At 40.7% G+C, this 20,732-nt stretch overlaps 1 protein-coding gene across 3 annotated transcripts in view; it reads left to right on the top strand.

Annotated features, from left to right (window-relative positions):
- The window catches only part of PLPPR5 (phospholipid phosphatase related 5), a 96,135-nt gene that overhangs the window by 59,501 nt on the left and 15,902 nt on the right, over window positions 1-20,732 (top strand). For all 3 annotated transcript variants that reach the window (XM_074961276.1, XM_074961278.1, XM_074961277.1), the window contains 2 exons: window positions 8,356-8,488; window positions 11,523-11,773. In XM_074961276.1, the coding sequence (XP_074817377.1) occupies window positions 8,356-8,488; window positions 11,523-11,773 (384 nt within the window). The remainder of the gene's footprint in view (window positions 1-8,355; window positions 8,489-11,522; window positions 11,774-20,732) is intronic.

The raw sequence follows: 20,732 nt of genomic DNA on the forward strand, positions 1-20,732 counted from the left end.
TAGCATCTCAACACCTAGCCCATGTTGTGTATATTTCAGATCAAGACTTACACTCTTCCCTTATGTGATGGTCATGTAAAGGAGATTCTCATAACGGCATTAGAAATAGCCTAAATCTAAATCCCCATAACCATATCTAAAAACGGTCTTTTATGTGTCTGAACTCTGGCCCCAGGTGATGCATTTCCCGTGTTGGAAGCATAATCTACTATGCAGAGAACTCACCTCTGGGGCCATATAAACATTCCATAGGGAACGGGAGGGTACTCACAGATAAGTACAAAAGATCAGAATAAGAAAGCTTTTAGCCACAATGTCCTTCAAAAGATTCTGTTTCATGCTGCTGAAATACAAGAGTCTAACAAATTATTGTAATTCAAAGGCTGAGGGCTGAGTGACAAAGCTGGTTACTTTATATTTTATAAAGTGCTTTCTCATAGCATTCCCTTGAAGACGTCTGGTTATAAAATGTCTGATTAATATGCATTTTTCACATATAAGCAGGAGTAAAATTTGTATGAAGTGAACAGCTTTCACTGTTTTTACATAATGACTAACCATACCATATATCATAAAGTGAGATAAAGAGCATTTAATACTGTTAGAAATAGCTAATTTACTGACGGACATGCACCCTACATTTTTCTACATTATAAAAATTGTGCAAAAGCTGCTAATATTTACAAATCTAATTTTATATACTACTGTTTTGTCAGTGGTAACTTTAAATGCATTGAACTGACCCCATTCCTAATTATGGATAGGGAACCACACTGAAAATTAAGGATATTTTCCAAGTTTTCCTTGCTGCTCATTTACTGATAAATTGTTGCATTCTGCTTTGTCCTCTCACAACACATGCTGAGTGGTTACTCAATGTGATTGTATTTCTACATGCTGAATGCCAGGTGGATTATTCTCTGTGTAATTAACAACAGATACATTTCCTTCAGAAGGATTTTTTTTCTCAAACCTTTTGGTCATATTTACAATAGAAAATTGTGTTTAGGAGGAAACTAGCGGTCGCTTTCTCAGTCAGTTTAAACAAGCAAGAAGGAAGGAGAATGAGGAAACCACAAAGAAAATGGCCTTGAGGGAAAGCTCTGCATAATGAACTTGATATTGCTACTGTTTTCCTGCCAGGGCTGTCACCTCATAAGCCAGTTTTAGTTTAAAGGAGATTGTAGAGCTAGTCTACAAAATCACAAAGCACCACAACTTATGCTGCTAGATTTTGCATGCTCTGTAGGATGTTGATGTCACTCAGTAGTGAATATTGATGTCACCTTGGAGGTGAATGCTGGGCAGAAATGCAACACCATCTTGTTTTATTTTAAGGAAACAAATCTGAAGGCAGATCAGCAACAACAAGACAAACCCCTCAGTCCTGCAGCCCTTTCTGTGAAAAACTCTTATCTTGCAGGCCCTCACATTGGTTTCAATAAGACCCACATTTTGCTGAAGTTATTTCTCCCACAAAAAACATACTAGAGAGAAACATTCCTCTCATCCCTCTTCACTTAAACTTTTTATCCTGGGCTTTTTCCTCTCACAAATTAATTCTTTCTGGAAGAAAAGCAGGACTTGTGAATTCAGGCATGAGGTTCTTGTGTGCTGGTCTCTGGACCAGGTTGATTTGGGGAACTCTTTCAGGTGGGCAAGCAGCTCTTAGTGGACCATGTGGTGCTGTCTGTCATTAGGTACACTCCTGTTGAAGTCAATGAAAAGGCTCCTAGTGACTTCACTGGGTTTTGAATCAGACCCATTGTTTCCAGCTGAGACAAACAGAACTGGTAGGAGAGAAGAATGAAATGAGGAGCAGAAGTAGACAGCATATTTTCAAGAAGGACAAAACATTTAGCACATTAAAGAACGTGTCACATACATAAATATTTTCCCAGAATTATTTTTTCATGTGAGCAATTGCTGTAATTGGAACATAAACATAAGAATTGACATGGTGGATCAAAACGTTGGGCTGTGTAGTCTAGTGTCCTGTCACATACACTGGGTACTGTCTGATGCTTTATTGGGAGGTTCAGTAAATCCTAAAGTAGGCAGTGACAGGAGAATCTGTTCCTAGAACCATTTCCTTCTAATCTCCTAATATTATAATTAGATATTCTTATCTGCATACATGTTCAATCTTTTTTTAATCCTGCTAAGTATAACCAGGGGTGTTGTGCAATCGTGAATGAGAGAGGAGATTGAACCAAATAACTGTGAATGAGAGGGGAGGTGGTCCATGAAAAATCTGTCTGTTAGAATGTCAGGAGCCCAGTGCTAGAGTAATTCATCTACAAGGTCGTAAACAGTAGAGGACGCTAAAGAAGCGTTCGTGTTTATGGAGTTAGCAGAAGGTTACTTCTTTATCCAATACATTGAAGAACCGGCGAGGTCACAGCTAGTCTAGATCTAATAATTGGAGTGAGCCAGGTGTATTGTGATATTTCAAGTTAGAAAAGGGTTCAGAATTTAGGACCTCTGTTCGGAATATACCATATGAATGGTAAGGTGATACAGAAAATAGATATCTAAATGTACACATGATGCTAAAACTGAAAGGCAGATGAGCACCAGTGCAACCTGACTTGAGAAGATTTGGATTGTTTAGGAGATAGTATCAGAAGATGACTACTGCAGAAAAAATGGAAATAATTTTGGCAGTGGGAGCCAGTCTAGGAAATATGTGCTAAATGCTACAATCATCCTGAAAAGTGAACAGAAAAGGGACTTACATTGTAGAACGCTATTGAATCTGTGGGACCAGTGCATAACAGCCATGAAAACAAACAAGGTATTAAGTTATGTTAAATGAAAGTAATATTGTTAGACTTCCCTCCTCTCAATTTAAAGAACTGGACGTAGTATGGGTCACACCACAGGAAATTTTGTGGGTTGTTCCAAAGTTCCTGTGGGTTAGCAGCTGGTGCCCTTTCTCTGGCTGATTCTTCTTTTCTTGAGTATGTATATCTCTGCCTCTCTCTCTTTGTGGAGATCTTAGTATTCATAATGAAGTTTGCAACATAACATGTAATGTATATATCCTCTGCAATCTATCTTACAGCTTTATATCACTCTCATTATGTTAGTATCTGAGTACCTCACAATCCTTTAATTACAACATTCCGCTGAGGTAGGAAATTATCACTATCTAGAGTGACCAGATGTCGTGATTTTATAGGGACAGTCCCGATTTTGGGGGCTTTTTCTTATACAGACACCTATTACCCCCCACCCCCTGTCCCTATTTTTTACACTTGCTATCTGGTCACCCTCTCACTATCCCAGTTTTACAGATAGCAGAATCACTTCTGGCCATCTTTTGTCTGGTGTGGAGAACTGGAACCCTGCCAATCGCCTGGAAGGACAGTATTGTAATCTCACTCTATAAGGACAAAGGACCACAGAGTGAGTGTAAGAGCTACAGACCGATCACCTTGCTCTCACTTCCAGGGAAGGTGTTTGTGCATGTTCTGCTGGCATGCCTGGAGCCTTTGCTACATCAGAAACATCATCCCCAACAGTCAGGCTTGACAAGGAACAGGTCCATATTAGATGCCATTTTGGCCTTTTGCTTGTTGTTGGAGATACATCGCGAGTTCAGGAAGCCCCTGCAGGTAGTGTGTCTTGATCTTAAGGCTGCATTTGATTCAGCAGACCGTGTCGCGTTATGGAAGACCTTAAAGGGTGTAGGTGTCCCTACCACTGTGCTGGACTTGATTAGAGAGCTGCATAATGGAACCACTGCCCGTGTTCGTCTGAGGAACCAGATGTCAGCACCTTTTAAATCGGTACCTGGTGTCAGGCAGGGCTGCATCTTGGCCCCTGCACTCTTTTGTCAGGCAATAGATTTCATAATGCAGCATTCCTTCATGTCCATAAGCATTGAGATTGGTGATCTCTCGCTCACAGACCTTGACTACGCTGATGACGTTGTTCTCTTAGTACAGAGCCCCGACAGGTTTTGTGAGGCACTCCAGCATATGGAGGAGGAATCAGCTAAGATCGGTCTCCATGTTTCATGATCAAAGAAAATACTGCAAAATCTAGGACTAGGTCCACCTGTGATTCCAATCTCTTTAAACAACGTTGAATCAATTTCCAGCATTTGCTATCTGGGTTCTATACTTACCAACTCCTCCAGTTTTCACATAGAGGTTCCCCCGCGGATTGGCATCACAGCATCTGCCATGAGCCATTTACAACCGATATGGAATCAACATCATCTTAGTATGACAACCAAGTTCAGGATTTATTCGAGCTGTATCCTTCCCATACTGTTGTACGGCTGCAAAACATGAACAGTACGCCACACAGGCTGGACAAAGCTGGAGGCTTTCCACACAAAATGTCAATGTCATATACTGGGCATAAAGTAGAATGACTTCATCTGTAATGCACTATGGTCGTTCTGGTCTACAGACTACTGGGGCTGTTGTCCACAGGCGGCGCCTTACGTTTTTGGACATGTGGCAAGGATGCCACAAGACATTCCAGCAAATGCCGTTCTCTGGGTGGCTTGTAACATCTGGGATAAAATTCTACCAGATGAGGGGTGAAGGCAGCCCAGAGGCAGACCCGCTATTACATGGGTTCATCAGGTCTGTTCTAATGTTGGATTCTCAGGCCGTCAAGCCTTTGCAGTTGCTCAGTAATGGACCAAAGGGTGAACAATCACTATGGCCGACTGTCCGGCTAAGGGTTGAAGAAGTAGTTTTACAGATAGGAAACTGAGGCACAGAGTCTGGGTGACTTGCCCAAGATCATACAGGAAGGCTGCGGCAGAGAAGAGACTTAAACATAGGTCTCCTAAATTCTAGGCTAGTTCCCTTAATCACTTGCACCATCCTTCTCCTGCTAACCCTACTAAGACAGCCAGGTAAACCGCATTTTCACTTAAAAGTTTTTAAAGATGTATATATGGTGAATATTTTATTTAGTGTACAATTTCTTATGTTTGGAAAATTCACATCTTGTTTTTCTGATACCTTATACATTAGAATTCTATCTCAACAGTCTCTTCTAAATCTGGGATTCATTTTTCAATAACTATAATAATTATAGAATCCATCCTTGACCTCTGAATTCTTGAATGTGCTCTTCCCTTTAGTGGTTCAAGCTAACAAGCATGTCTCAGACAAAACAACCTAATGAATACTGCTACTATCTTCTGTCATTTTTTTCATCACTCTCGGTATGTTTGTATCCCTATAAGTGTATCAGTGCTACCATGGCCCATGGACAGCAGGATTACTAATTTATTTAACATAATTTTTCATTTTGGGCTTTGAACAATATCAGGGAAAATAAATTTGTTTGGGGAGTTATTGGGGGAAAAAAGTACACAGATAATCACATTTAATTCAATATACTTGGGATAATCTTCTGTTGTACCCTCCCATTACACATCTTTTCCATGCAAAGCTAGGCACTGTAGCAGCCTCTGTACTAGGGGGATTGCAGTGATTGCTCCTTCTTAGTCTGTACTGGGCATTCAAATCACACCAAAGGGGCAGGAAGGTGGTGAGGTCATGGGCCCTTTGCCCCCGTCCATGTAGAGATGCTACCCACATGGAGATGGTAGGGGAGAGGGATGTGTGCAGTACTAATATGCAGTGGGGAACAGAATCTGGCCCAGGATCTGCTGTGAGAATCTGAGAGGAGAATTACCTTCTAGCAGCAACTAGAGGCTGAATTCTGGGCAGAATCGTGCCCATGTAGAAGGCTGCAGGGAGGGAAGAACAGCTTATCTGAGCTGCCAGCAGAGCTCTGTCACCAAACTCTGGGAGAAATCCATCAGCGTCAGGCCTTGGGGAGGAACACACATGCTTGCCTGTTGTGCACAATGACTTATTCAACTCATTGTACCTTATATCTGAGGGCACAGAGCAGGGCCTTGCACAACAACAGCTCTGCTTACAGCAGAGTGCTTAAACATTCTGGCCCCCGAAACGGCACATCAAGTACCAGAATAACTTATTTCACCTCAGAGGCAGAATACTATTGCATAATATGCCGTGGGTAGTACTTGTCTTTGTCTGGCCTACCAACAGAGATAGGAGGTGCAACAGGAGAACCATCACTGCTGCTTGTCAGGGCTCAGATACAACCAATAGAGGCAAGCTGGCAAGTGATGGACAAGGGCGCCTGTCCCACATAGAAACATGAGATACTTGGAAAGCCTGTTTGTTCCATTGAGAAGCCCCAGCTTTCCTGTAAACCAAGAAGGGGAACCCATATTTATGCCTCCCATGGATTAGCAGATTCAGAGATGCTAAGCAACTTTGACATTGTAAGCAGTAGCGGAAGGTTCTGCATTCTGTCTCATGGCATGCACATGTAAGGAATTCATACTAAGGGCCAGATACTGCTCTTAGTTACAATGTGGAAATTTGGAGTAATTCCACTGAGGCTCTTTGGATTGGCACAGGTACAACGGAGGGAAGAACCTGGTACAATATGTTCAAACTGTCTAATATTAAATCCTAGATTTTTCTATTCTCCATGGGGGTGGGGTGAAACCTGTGAAGCACATAACAGATCTTAAGAGGTTTCAGTCATCACATCCACTTATTTAAAGCTTTTTTCGTGAAAGCTGTAGGAATTAAGCTGAGTTCTTATCATTGCCATTGTTTTGATGAACTTAGATTTCAAGGTTGAGTTAAACTTCACACGTGTGCTTCACTGTTTCTGAATCAGAACTTGATAAAAGGAGTATAGAAAGGAATTTACTTCCCAGATGCAGAAAATTTGGATCAGATCGAAATGGAGAGGAAGGAAGTTTGGTAGCTTGTGTACTGGATTTGCTGTGTTTAATCTAAAAGGTATGCAGTTGGACTGGCTTATGATTCTACAATCAGAGAGCATCAAAGTTCAGTGTATTTGACCAAATTTTGCACTCCATTCCAATCATGTAGCCTTCCTGAGTTTGTTTGTTTGTTTGTTATTTAGACTACAGTATTATAAACAGGCCATTTCTTACCCTGTGTGGGTAAGTGGTCCATGTCACAATCTATTCTAGCCAAAAGTTTTCTGAGGGAATCTAAATAATAACTGAGTCAGATAATGTGGCATTTAGTTTGTGGCTTCAACTTGGTCATTGCATTTGCCTGCAGTTTTCTTTATACCCTGGTGTGATGCTTTTGTGAATAATATAGTTCATAAAGCTGTTCAAAAACATTTTATGGTTTTAAAAAAGATTATTTCCTATGTGAAGATTTTTAAAAATTTGGGCCATAATACAGAATTGTTTTTGAATAAGGGTTGCTGTGTTTCCAGAATTTAATAGCAAGGCACTCAGTATACTGCTTTTCATCCAAAGTTCTCAAAGTGCTGTGTAAATGGGCATAAGTGTTGATATCCCCTTAATGTAGCTGGGTTAACTGAGGGCAAACAGGTCAAATGGTTTGCCTAAGATCACATAGTGAACTGAGCCCTGGCAGACTGGTCTACAGTATCTCAACCCTATGCTTCATTCACTAGACCATCCTTACCCCCACAATACTGTACATGGTATAAAACTTCAGTTCTCTATATACAAAACTTCAGTTGTGTATACACATGCAAATCAAGAGCAGTGTATAGCCATACAGTAAAATGATGTACACTTTATGAAGGTTATTTTAAATTTCAACTTGGCATTTGTTAGTGTTTCTGAATGTTTCAGTTCTTACTGACAGAGCTGAAAAGTGTGTGATCTAAGAGCATATCAAATATAAATTCACTTTCATGTACAGACTGTAAAGTGTGAAACAGGACCCAGTGAGTGTTCAGATATCAGCAATTACATTTTGTTGAATTAATATTGAACTTGACAAACTCGCTTAGCAAAATAGGCAGTAAGACTTAAATAACTACTGTGGCCAAACAATTCCTGATGTGAACAGAAGCTTTAGAGTGAGTGTTTCCTCTGTGATCAAATGATTTAGGGCCCAGTCTTGTGGGATGCTGAGTGCCCATTGAAATCAATAGGATTTGAGTGTTCAGCACCTCATGGCATCAGCCCTTCACTCCTGATGTTTTTACGCATATTTCAGATATTATGTAGTTCATGGCTCTTGACTAACAATTTTTTTTTCCTGAAAACTGGGTTCTGGGTATAAGTGCCAAGTCTCTGTTATGAAAAGTTAACCTCTATTTTTATGCAAATAAATTAAAACAAGCTATATGGCATATTTCCTTCACAAGTAGATTAACTGTGCAGGACTTGACTCACTTATGTGGGTTTCTGTTTTTGTATTGTCCTATCGTAACCCTCCCCCAAACCAAACAAACAATCATCTCTACATCATTCGTATTTATGCTTGCTGAACTCTGATGTACCATGTCTTCCCCTTTTGTTTCCCTCCTTAGATAATCATTGGAGAAACTGCAGTGTTTTGTCTACAGCTAGCTACAAGGGATTTTGAAAACCAAGAAAAAACCATATTAACTGGAGACTGTTGTTATATAAATCCACTGGTGCGCAGAACCATCCGATTCCTTGGTATGGGCTAAGTTAATGTTTTTATGGTTTAATGAACGCAAATAGTCATCATAAGATTTCAAATGAGGAAAAATTTTATGTAACATCAAATGCTTCACATATAATCCTAACAACACATGTAATGGGTTTCTTCCCCTTGTATGCACTCCTCTGTAGACTTAGCAATGCTCTTTTGGGCAGCCAGTGGGAGTTTTGGGTGAGCAGTTATTATTATTAGCAGCACAGATAGCAAGAATTGGGTGCAGGCAGTGCTTAATTTGTGCCAGGGCTTGCCAGGGCTGAGCCCTGGCACCTCTCGGCTTGACAATTCATAGCCCCAGCACCTCTGGCCTTGCTGCATCAGTTATGAATGTAAAAAAATTACTTGAGCCCTGGAACCTAAATGCTTGAGCCCCGGGCTTCTTTCATTACAAATTAAGCACTGGGTGCAGGCCAAGTGAGGGTTAGAGACATGGTCAGTGGACTTGCAGCAGGGTAGATTGCCTGACCAGGCCCACTGCAGACAGGGAGTACAGAGGTATCTCAGCTCCTAGGACCTTGGGCTTGGCTGGCAGCAAAGCATGTACACATGCTCAACTTGAAGTCAGTGGGACTTAATCATGTACTTAAAGCTAAGCACATGCTTAGGTACTTCACTGAGTCAAATCCTGAATTACAGTTTTATACCTTTAAGGTGAAACTCTGGCTTCACTGAAGTCAATAACAAAACTCCCATTGACTTCAGTAGGGCCAGGATCTCACTGCTGCTGTTCAGTGCAGTGTAATCTTTCATTGGGGAAAAAAATACCACTTAAAATATCCATAAAATAGTTTCCAAATGTCACTTTTTGGAACCTTTGAGTAAATATGGAGATGCCATAGCAGGGCTCAGCTGGGTCTGTAAGACTCAGCCCTGAGCAGGAGGTGAAGCCTCAGGGTTGAATAATCCCTCCCTTATTGCCCTAGTGTGTAAAGGGAGGGCACAGCTGTGCCATTCTTTACAGCCTGAAAGTTTCTGCGGCATCGCTAGCTTACATCAGAGCCTGTCATTCCAGCTGGTTAGCGGGTGTGTACTAGCAATAATATTGGGCTTGTAGAAATCATTAAGGACCAGACTGTGCCGGGGCTTTGCATGGATCTATGGGGATGGGAAGGGATGGTGCAAAGGAAGCTACCCCCACTTGGTTCTTTATGTAGGGACATGTATAATCTGTGCCTGCACTCCTGCTCATTCAATGAGCCCTCGAGTGCACAGAAGCAAAGAGCAATCAGGGAGAGTAGGAAGGAGTAAATTTTACTGTTCTTTAGGGCCAGTGAGGGGGTGGGGCCAAAGCCATGCATTCTCGTCACCTTCCCACCTATCTGGGGGCAGCGTGCCCCCGGGGGACTGAGGGAGTCCTTCCATGCAAACCCACAGAGGCACAATCCACCTTTTAATGATTTCTAGCCATCCAAAATGAATGATCATTGGTATGGAACAGTAACCATCGCCACTTACTGTCTCTGAAGTTAAGAGGTACGAAGCCACCTCAAAAATAATTCTGGTTCTTCTAAGCTTTTCTGAGATGTCTAAAAGAAGACATCTGAAACCTAAAAGAAAAGTGGTCATAGGCAGCATAGGTACTTCTGCCGCCCTCTTCTCCGTAGTATTCAGGTGGCTCACAGTTGTTAATACATTTGTCACAACACTCTGCCTGATAAGGAAGTAATATTGTCCCCATTTGTGCATGGGGAACTGGGACACAGAGAGGCTTAGATGACTTGCCTAGGAAATCTCTGGCTGGGCCAGATTCTGCCAAGTCTTAGGCTAGTGTTCTAATCACTAGATTGTCCTTCCCTCCAGGGTTAGCTAATGGTCCCAGCAGGAATGGTAAGAAACATGACTTGCACATCAAATAGTAGCAAATCTGCCTTTCCTTTGAATAATCAGATACATATATTTTCACACTAATAAAACAATGCACACAAAAGGCTAATACTTCACTGATATGTGTTTCATGATAAATCCTTTGGCATAAATTTCTCCTATGTAGATCTTTACCATGCTATGCTGATGTTTTGATAAACATGCCATGTACAGAAAGGTACCCAGCGGTAGACAGTTGAAGATGGCTTGTGTACAGCTATATTAAACAATTCATCACTTCAGCCTGTTTATACAGTTGAGGGGAAAAAAAGAGATGCTTGTCGGAAAATATGTGTGGTTCCTAGTATGTCAGACTTTCCTGGTTCTTGAGCTGGTGTGTTGGATGGAAAGCTGAAAGAGCCTGCCCACTGTCCCTTGCACTGCTGCCCATGGGCCAGGCAAGTTGCAGTTCCCATGCTCTAGGTGGCAGTACCACTAGTTAGCCCAAAAGGTTAGAAGGAGGTAGAGCTAGGATCCTCTTCTCAACCGTAAGAGCTAGTGAAGCAGGCAGCCTTCAAAAGGAAAGAGCATACTGCACCAAGGTGCTTGGAACTTCTCCAAGGTGCTGGGAGTTTCGGGTGCCTTCCAGTGCCCCTGTGAGGCTGTGTGGGTATGGACCATCTCCAGCACAAGCCTGGAGCTTAATGCCACCCTCTGACCCTTAGTATGTGTGAGGTGCTTTGAGCTGTCTTGAATGGTAGGGCCTATTAAAGGTATGGAACAGCTTCCATGTGAGGAGAGATTAAAAAGACTGGAAACGTTCAGCTTGGAAAAGAGGTGACTGTGGGGGGGGGGAGGGGGTGGAATATACTAGAGGTCTATAAAATTATGAATGGTGTGGCAAAAGTGAATAAGGAAGTGTTATTTTCCCCTTCACATAACACATGTGATGGTCAGGGATGCAACCCCATGCTCTGAGTGTCCCTAAATCTATGACTTCCAGATGCTGGGTCTGGATGATGGGATGGATCACTTGATAATTACCCTGTTCTGTTCATTCCCTTTGAAACATCTGACAGGATACTGGTCTAGATGGACCATTGGTCTGACCCAATATGGCCGTTCTAATGTATTACTAATATAATAATAAATAATAGAGCTACAATATAATGTACTGGAGTAGGAAATTAACTTTGTTTTCCTCTTTAGGAATCTATGCATTTGGACTGTTTGCTACAGATATCTTTGTAAATGCTGGACAAGTAGTAACAGGGAATCTTGCACCGCATTTTCTTGCACTTTGTAAACCCAACTATACAGCACTTGGATGTCAACAGTTCACACAGTTCATCAGTGGTGCACATGCCTGCACTGGAAACCCAGACCTTATTATGAGAGCCAGAAAAACATTTCCATCCAAAGAAGCAGCTCTCAGTGTATATACAGCTACGTATCTGACTGTAAGTACATCATACCGTGTAATTTCATTGTATTTTGAGCATAGACTGTATATTAGCAATCAGAGATATTTTTATTACTTTTTGAATTTAAGAACATTATCAATAATAGGTCACATATCTGAGATTTTCCATCCACTAAAACTTAGATGTGAAATATTGTGTGAAAGTAAAGAGGCTCCTTCGAAAATTTGAATCTTTAGGCCAAATTCTGCTGTCGGTTACATGGATACAACTCTCATACCCTCTAGAAGTAGGGAGATTATAAGGAAAATTTTGAGGAGGAATTGGTTTTATGAAAAGGAAAATATGTTTCAGGTTTGTTTGTTTTTAAAAGGCAGTTCTGTTCATCCTTAAGTAATGGAATAGAACAGTGATCAAAGAGAGAACCTCTCTGGGTGAAATTCTGCACTCACGTTAGTGTAAATCATGAGTAACGCCATTGAATTCAGTGGAGTTACTATGGAGTTTTGTGTGTGCATCTAATCTAGTGGTGTCCAGCCTGAGGACCAGATATCTTTCAGAAAGACAAAGCCGCCATAGTCAATACTTTGGAGCAGATTTCCTGTCCTGTTCTGCTCTTTTTGTGCCAAAGGGAAGGCATCTGTAAATCCCCTGCTGGGGTTCAGGAGAAGCCAGGTGAGCCCTTACCCTGCTCTCTTGGCCGGGGAAGCAGGGAATGAAATAGCCAGAACTACTGTTTCCTCCCTCTCCTGTGACACAGCTGGTGGCCAGCAGGGGAACTGCTGAGCTTCTGTTGCAGGGCAGGGACAGGAGCTGCTCTGGGTAGACCTGGATCACACCAGAGCTGCTGCAGAGGCCGTAGAAGAAGTGGTGGGAGGTAGTGGAGGAGAAAGTAGCAATGGGGCTGATTCAAACATTACAGTTTAAAAAGCATAGGGTGAGCTCACAGAGCACATTTTCAATTCATAGCCAACTCCACATTTTTCTTCTGAATATAGTCACCTACAGGGCCTCAATTTAGAGCCTCTTGGTCTAATCTAAGCTCATAACATCTGAGCACCAAGGCAATGTATAGGTCTGTGGTCCTCACAGGGCTGAACAGATAATTTCATCATTAGATAAACTATTGCCTTCAAATGGGGTAGTCTTTGGTTTGGATATGTTTATTTTTTGAGCTTATTTATATTTAGAAAACCTTTAGTGAGCTGACAATTTATATTTGTCAACTGAATTCCTACAGGCAGGCATCCCTTTATGTCCACTGACCCCCAGCGCACGATGAGACATCGTTCCTAGACTACCTTCTTGCGCTTCTAGAAACTGTGTTAGGGCCAATAAATTAGTGTTTCCAGCACTAAATGTAGCATTTACAAAAAGTTCCTTGAGTACTCTAGGAGCATTGATCAACGTTACAACAAGGAGAGTGTTATCTGCAAATAATTAGGGACGCAAACAGTAAAACATCCATCTCAACTATAGGAAAGAGCAACACTCATGTTCAGCAATCTCTCTTGCTTTGGGGACATACCTGAGGCATCATTTCACTCATTTAAACTTACTTCTATATTTGTCTTATCCATCTGCAAAACTGTAACCATGAGTCACAGTAACTAAAGAAAACCAGCTGCTACAGCCACTGCAGAGCAAAAGAAAAAGAAATAGTACTAATATATTTTTTAAAAGCCAAACAATTCTAGACTAAGTTTCCTTAAAAAAAAATTGACAGGATTTTAAGGTCCAATATCTAGTGAATCATCAGAGCAAAGTATAAATGCTTTATTTCACATATCACTAATGTTTCCAACTTTCTAATTGTATAGATCATTTTGCTGTAGCCCTGACAGTTTGCAAACTCCCAGTGGTCCAGACCTGAGTAATACCAGTCCTGGTCCTCAGACCTGTGTCACTTTCAATTCCTACTCTTATTTGATATGAGAAAGAAGAAAACGTTTTTATTGCAGGGTTTATTAAGAAGATACTGGTGGCTATGAGGGAAAACTGATTAACAAGGTTGGAGTGCTTGAAGTATTTCTGATTCAGTTGGTGTGCAAGTGTGCAGGTGACAAGGTCAGAGAACCAAATAAATGGGGTTTATTTCATGTTTTCCACTTTTCTCTCTAGTTTCAGAAATGAATGGAGCCCATGGGTATCATGACTACATATGTCTTTGCATTGTGTATATATATCAGTATAGTTAATTATACTACAGTGCTATAAAACAGTGACATGAATTGAATTCTGAATTATCTTGTGGTGGATCATATGTATCCATTGAATGATCATGATGCAATTCACCCCCTAAGTCATGACACAAATATAAGTACAAGGTACAACATAGGGAGAAACTTGTCCTCTTAAATTTTTAATTCATATTTCCTGCTTTCATCATTCATTTTATAAAAGCTTTGTGGTGCGCATTGTTAAAGCTAGAAAGTCCAGTTTAGTACATGTAAAGGTAAGAAGTGCAATGTCCTGGGATTTGGGATGGCTGTTCCTGATATTTATATGTACCCACTTCTTGTCAGCTGACCTCCCATAGAGTTACTCATCAGGGAAGAAGTGTTAATTTGTGTCTGGGGCTCCATGAGAGCCTTGCTAGCAGGGGTAGTCAGAGGATGCACAGAATCAGCTATGTGCATCAGCTATGTACATAATGGCCAGGCTGACATGAGCCGTTAGCATTACTGGAGTACTGAGCTGAACTCTTCCCTCTGCTTTCTGTTTGTTACCAGAAGTATTGTTTGGGAATTGTTGCAGCATCCCAGTTGTCGCTCCCTTTGCATTCCAGCCAGCTATGCACTAAATACACTTTAGGATATAAACAGGCAAGGAACTATTTCGGTGATTTCACCCTAAGAGCAGGTGGAGTAAACAAAGCAGGTTCGGTGTGATTTTTACAAATCAGTGTGTGTGTGTTTAAACCTAAACTCAGGAACCCTACTTGTGCTATCTTCTATCTTGGTCTATCGACAAACATCTATGGCCCCTGTCACCTAGTATCTGAGAAGAGTGGCTTGTTAACAATAGCTTCTTTTTTTGGCTAACTCCTTTGCGGTGTGTTTTTTGTTTTTTGTTTTGTTTTTGCACGTGGGCGGCTGCTATGGCAACTCTGAATTCCCTCCTGCTGAAAGCGCAGCCTTCTCAAACAATTTTATTTCTAATATTTGAACCTTTCCTTTACTAGGGACTTCTCCAGATGGTCTTAGCAACTGAAATGTTGGACTATAGCAATGTGGCCTGATGGCTTACCTGCCTTCTCCAAACACAGATGATTGCAGTGATTCAAAACTTACCCTTTTTCCTAGAGTTTTTCCCCCACAACAAAACCCAAAACAAAACTCAAAATGAAACAACACAAAATCCAATCCAAACCTTCTATCCAGGCTTGGCTACTCGTGGGGCTCCTCTTTAAAGATTGCTCAGCCCAGAGACTAGATTCTTCTTTTTCCAGAGGGTCACTCTCCATCCCTAATATCCAGTTGTGGTAATGAGTCACCTGTCTCAGTACAGTAGAACCTCAGAGTTAAGAACACCAGAGTTATGAACTGACTGATCAACCACACAGCTCATTTGGAACCGGAAGTACACAATCAGGCAGCAGCAGAGACATGCCCCGCCCGCCCACCTGCTCTCAAAAGCTAATACAGCACTGAACTGTATTAAACATAAACTACTAAAAAAAAGAGAGCAGAATTTTTCTTCTGCATAGTGAAGTTCCAAAGCTGCAGTAAGTTAGTATTCAGTTGTATGTTTGAAAGAACAACCATAACATTTTGTTCAGAGTTATGAACAACCTCTGTTTCCGAGGTGTTCGTAACTCTGAGGTTCTACTGTAAATCATCGGAACCCTTTCCCAACAGGATCAACCCTGCTAACACTGTGGGATGTGTCAGGTAACCACTGCCAGTCTGTTAAACAGAATAAAATAATATCACCAGAATTTTGACATGCAAACAAATAGCAAAACCTAGTAGAATAAGCTGAAATTTTGTCTGGTCTCATTAAGTTGGGGGCATATTAAAATGCATCAGTTATGAAAAAAAACATAAATATATGCATAACCGAACACATGAATAAGAAGTCATGAGTCTTTTGGGTAAAATTTCAAAACAGTGTATTGGGATCTCTCCTAGACTTTAAAGAGTCATGTGGCTAACAACTGTCACTCTGCTTTGAAAATGTAGGGGCTGATCTTTGCAAGTTGTAACTTGGGAGAGATTTTAGTTCCATTTGGGAGATTAAAATGTTTTGGATTTACACATCTGAAAAATATTCAGTCCATGTTCGGTTTTGTTCTGTATTTTTTTATTGCATTGGTGAAGGCCATTAGGCAAATTCGGTTTTTAAGATTACAGTAATATCTAGAGTGTTAAGATCGCCTAGATCCCTTTCTAACTGGATCTAGACTGGATATGGTAAGGAATCATCTCAGGACATTTTATTTGACTTCTTGATGCTGGAAAAACTTTTTGATCCATTGCTTACATTTGATATCATTGATTGTGAAGTGTTGACATGGCTGTGCTCTAGGCAGGGATCGAATTTGGTGTAAAGTGGCTCCATTCTTTTCTCTGAAATCCTAATGTTGGGCACTTGATGTTCTGTCCTGAGAGAGTGTCATCATCCTTCCTGTTTAATGCATGTATAAGGCTGTGGGAGGAGACAGTGAGGTAGTTTGGGTTCCATTGCCATCAATATGATGGTAACAGTCACCTCAGTGCATCTCTTATCAGATCCAGATGGTGCAGTCTCTCAGCTTTCCCTGTCTGATTAATGGGGTCTGGATAATAGGTAGCTGTCTGAAGCCCAATCCAGATAAGATGGAGCAATGGTGATAGGCTATGGGAAACATCTAGATATGATGGTGGCATTAGTATTCACAGGACTGAGAGAGAGAGAGAGAGATAGGGCTGTCCATCTTTTGTTAGTAAGGTGTACAACACAAGGGTCCTTTTGAATCTTTGGCTGCTCTTGGAAGTCAAGTTGCAGCAGTATCCACAAATGGGATTTGTTTCCAACAATGGGCATGAAGATTAAAACCTTTCCTCTCTGATACTGATCTTGCCTCAGATATTAGATGCCTCTATCACCTTCAGGCTGAATGACTTCAATGGTAGTTTATCTGGGGTTGGGACTACATCTGAAGACCACTTGGAGTCTTCTTCTAATGTCCAGTGTGGCTGCCAACTTATTACTGGTGTGTCTCACACTGAACACGTGACACCTGTGCTCCATTGTCTGAATTAGCTTTCAGTTGATTCTGCGTGGACTTCAAGATGTTAGTTTAGATCTATAAAGGCTGTGGTCCTGGCTACATAACAGGCCACCTCTCTCCTTGTATTATTCCCCACCTGTTGAGATCAGATGAGGTACACCAGCCCTCAGATTTACTTGCCTGAAGGCTTGTAGCAGAGCATTTTCTCTGAAGGGCCCACAACTCTGGAACTCGCTCTCCCCTTTGACACAAGAGCCTGACTTTGTGGGTGTTCAAGGCAAATTGGAAGGCACACCTACCTGCACAAGTTTTTGCCTGAAGGGTGGACTGGAGGAAGCTGAGGTGGTTCTTTGGAACTGTGATGTTAGAGTCCATGTTAATGTTTGTTTATTTCACTAATGTATTTCAGTATTGCTTGTCGTCTTAGAGAAGTCTGAAAAGCACATTTTATAAATCTCATGACTCAGTAATTAAAACACTGGAGACTAAACTGAGAATTAGTAATTTGAGTGCTATGTGTGTCAGAAAATCCTGAACCCTAAATCCTGTGGTTCTGAATAATTGATTAGCACAAGTTCTAGGAAATTTTACATTATTTTACTTAATGCCTTCCTCAGAAAAGTTCCCAGAACTTTCACTCTGAGCATCTCTAAAGTGGACAAATAAGATTTCTAATAACACCTTATATTTTCAATGCTATGGAAGAAGTGCAGGTTTGAGTATCATAACAGAAGACCTGAGGAATTTTCTGTAGGTCTTGCAACTCTTTTGTTTGCAGCAAGACTCAGAATATTGGAAAACAGACATATTTTCTATTTGCCCTAAGGACATGGCCATTGAGTTACTCCAGGACTGAATTTGGCCTAATGATTATTGTGTAGACCAAGAAGTTGGAGACAGCTTCCAAAAGAATATCAGAACAGGAATAGGGTTCCCTGAACCTGCAGTATGGTGGTCATTAGTCCATTTACTTACCTACAAAACTTTTGCATTCCTTTTTATTGTTTTCTTTTATCTGAGTATCCTACTCCTTGCAAATTCAACCTATATCGTGGTTGCATGTCCCACAGATGGTGCAGATATGATCACTTTTATCTGTACAGTCCAGGAGTTGCCTGTTTCTACACAGTATGTTAAACAGTCATGGGCTAGACTGTGCTTTTGAACTCTGCCCAGAGTAAGTTACAGCACATTGATTCCCTTCCTTTTCACCCTTGCTTCACGGGGGCAGTAATTTCCCACTGGTCCATACCAATGACTATCCTTCCCTGCACACCGTTGCTTGGCACCATCTGCTTCAGCACTGGAGGTAGTGGGAGGGAATAAGCCGGCAGACAGCGCATCCTTCCCGCGGCACACCTGGCTGTAGGATCTGGGGAAGTCGCTCAGGAATGTAAGAGTATGTGTACTTCTCTCCCTTAGGCTGTGCACCCTCACAGGGCTTGACTTACAGTCTAGGACCATCTCAACTGTGAGGAGACTCCAAACCATGGGATATCTTGATCCTGTGTGTGTGTGTGTGGAGGGTAAAGGAGAATAGGATGTAGTGTCATTGAAAGAAAAAGCATAGAGAGAGCTCTTACTGTAACCCTGCAGGTCATCTGTCCTGTGTTTGACACATGGTTTATTTTTTATTCTTCATTCGTATGTTTCTGGATTGTTTCATTTACCCCATAACGTGTATGTACAGGATATATAAAACCAGCATTTTGTTACATATTGGGCAGGGATGGCTGGAAACTTTCCTGTTAAAATCTTAACATGTACAATATATATGGTCATTCTTCTCCTGGTTAGATCTTTAAAGACACAGCCCTAACAGAGGATTGCATTTAACAATTTTCTTTTTATTGGGTATAATGATGATGATCATTCTGACCTCTAGTGGCAGTAGCAATGAATTGCTGGTTACAACCAATTTTTAATAACCAACCAGTATCGATGGTTATAACCAATTCTTAATTTTTGAAAATAACAAATGTGTAATATATTATGTTTGGGGAAAAAAGAATATTATACAAAGTTCTTTTTAAAAGAAATATGCGTATTAATCACAATTAGACTACAGAAAGGCATTATGGCATTATTAGAGGCAGGTCTTCATTCTATAACTTGCCAGTGTGTCTCAAAACCATTATGGTCCCATGAGACCAAGGGAAAAATAACAAATATGCTATATTTAGATTGTCACAAAACACTTGATAGGTTTTGACATAACCATTGGAAAATATAAGCATGCAAGGCAAAATAGCTTTCTTGGTAGAATCTTGATTAAAAACAAGGAGCCTAGTGGGATTTTCAGAAGTTCCTAGATACCTAAGGTCCATATCTTTCCGTGCCTACATACCTTTAAAAATCTGGTTCGTAGAAAGTAAGTGGAGTTTTTTTTTTCTGGAGAGAGTTTACCAATATAGTACACTATTGGCAGGTTCTGGGAATATAGGTATCAAAAGTACAATCTCCCATATAGCTTATGATGCCAGCATTTTGTTTCAATGTACTCAAAAGAAAATGAACTAGCAAATATTTATTTTTGGAAACACTTGGCTCTAGATATTTCTTTCAGTTTATGAAGCAGCTTTGGCAACCTGAATTCCAATACCTTGAAGACTGAAAGGAACATGAGTGTTTTACTGAATGTCTAGTAAACCTTTGTCTACAAAATCACCACATGACTAGTCACTTTCTTACTGACTCCATGTCCCCGTGTGCAAAGTAACTTCTTACCCTGACACAGCTAGACCCATGTTCAGGAAAAAGTAAGATTAGCAATAGCAGTACTGCTGATCAGGATTTAACAAGGAACTGATACAGAAAAAGAGAGAGAAGAGTGCGGTCTGTGATAGTTCTTTCGTGGATCATCTCAGGACACTTATCCTTGATATTACAAGTATAAACTAATTTGTTTATTGGCCCTTTTGCTAAGCTGATTACTTTACAAAGTTTGGTTTTGTTGTTTTTAATTTCCCCACATTTTTATCCTTGAAATAAAGTGAAAAACTTTTTCAGTAAGTAACTTTATTCATCCAACATCATTCAGCCTCACTAATGAGAGCATGGGTTTAATTCACTGAGCTGTTTTCCCTTTATTGAGATGAATTTAATATTTATGAAAATTATCATTTTTATTCACTATAGCAAAATAACTCAGCATGTTTATCGTTTACATGATTTGTTTACTCTGTTTAATGCTACTTTGCTTCAGGACAAGGAATAGAAAACATATTGAATTATAGATAAATATATATATAAATATATTGCAAAGCTAATCTTTGACTAAGTTAAATATCAGACTATATTCCTCCAAAACTGTAGGAAATCAATGTTAGAAACGGATGGCTGTGATTCCTAGTTTGTAATGTCTACAGAGAACATTGCAAATTTGAAATGCCCAGTGGCAGAAGGGAGTGTCTAAAGACAGGTTCCTATTTCCCCCGATTCATCCTCTGTAAAATCAGTTGTGCCTGTGGTATAAAGATAAGGTAAAAATGGTGACCGTATTGGCAAAATTCTCAGGTTACCATTTTGAAGAATGCCAGGGGCATTACCATTTTGACTGTAATTATCAGTGGACCCGGAAGGTGGAACTTATTATTAGTTATCCAAGGAGGACAAGGATGCCTATAGGGCCTGATCCTGCAGCGCTTTCTGACTCAGGCAACACTCTCATTTTGTTCAAGTGGGTGTTTTGCCTGACTAAGGAGTTCAGGAGTGCAAAGTGCTGCTGAACACCTCCTGCAAAGTGTTGAATCCAGAAAGGATTTAAGGGGCCTTGGCCCACAA

Source organism: Natator depressus, chromosome 8, assembly GCF_965152275.1.
Source record: "Natator depressus isolate rNatDep1 chromosome 8, rNatDep2.hap1, whole genome shotgun sequence".
In the NCBI taxonomy this organism is placed as follows: domain Eukaryota; kingdom Metazoa; phylum Chordata; order Testudines; family Cheloniidae; genus Natator; species Natator depressus.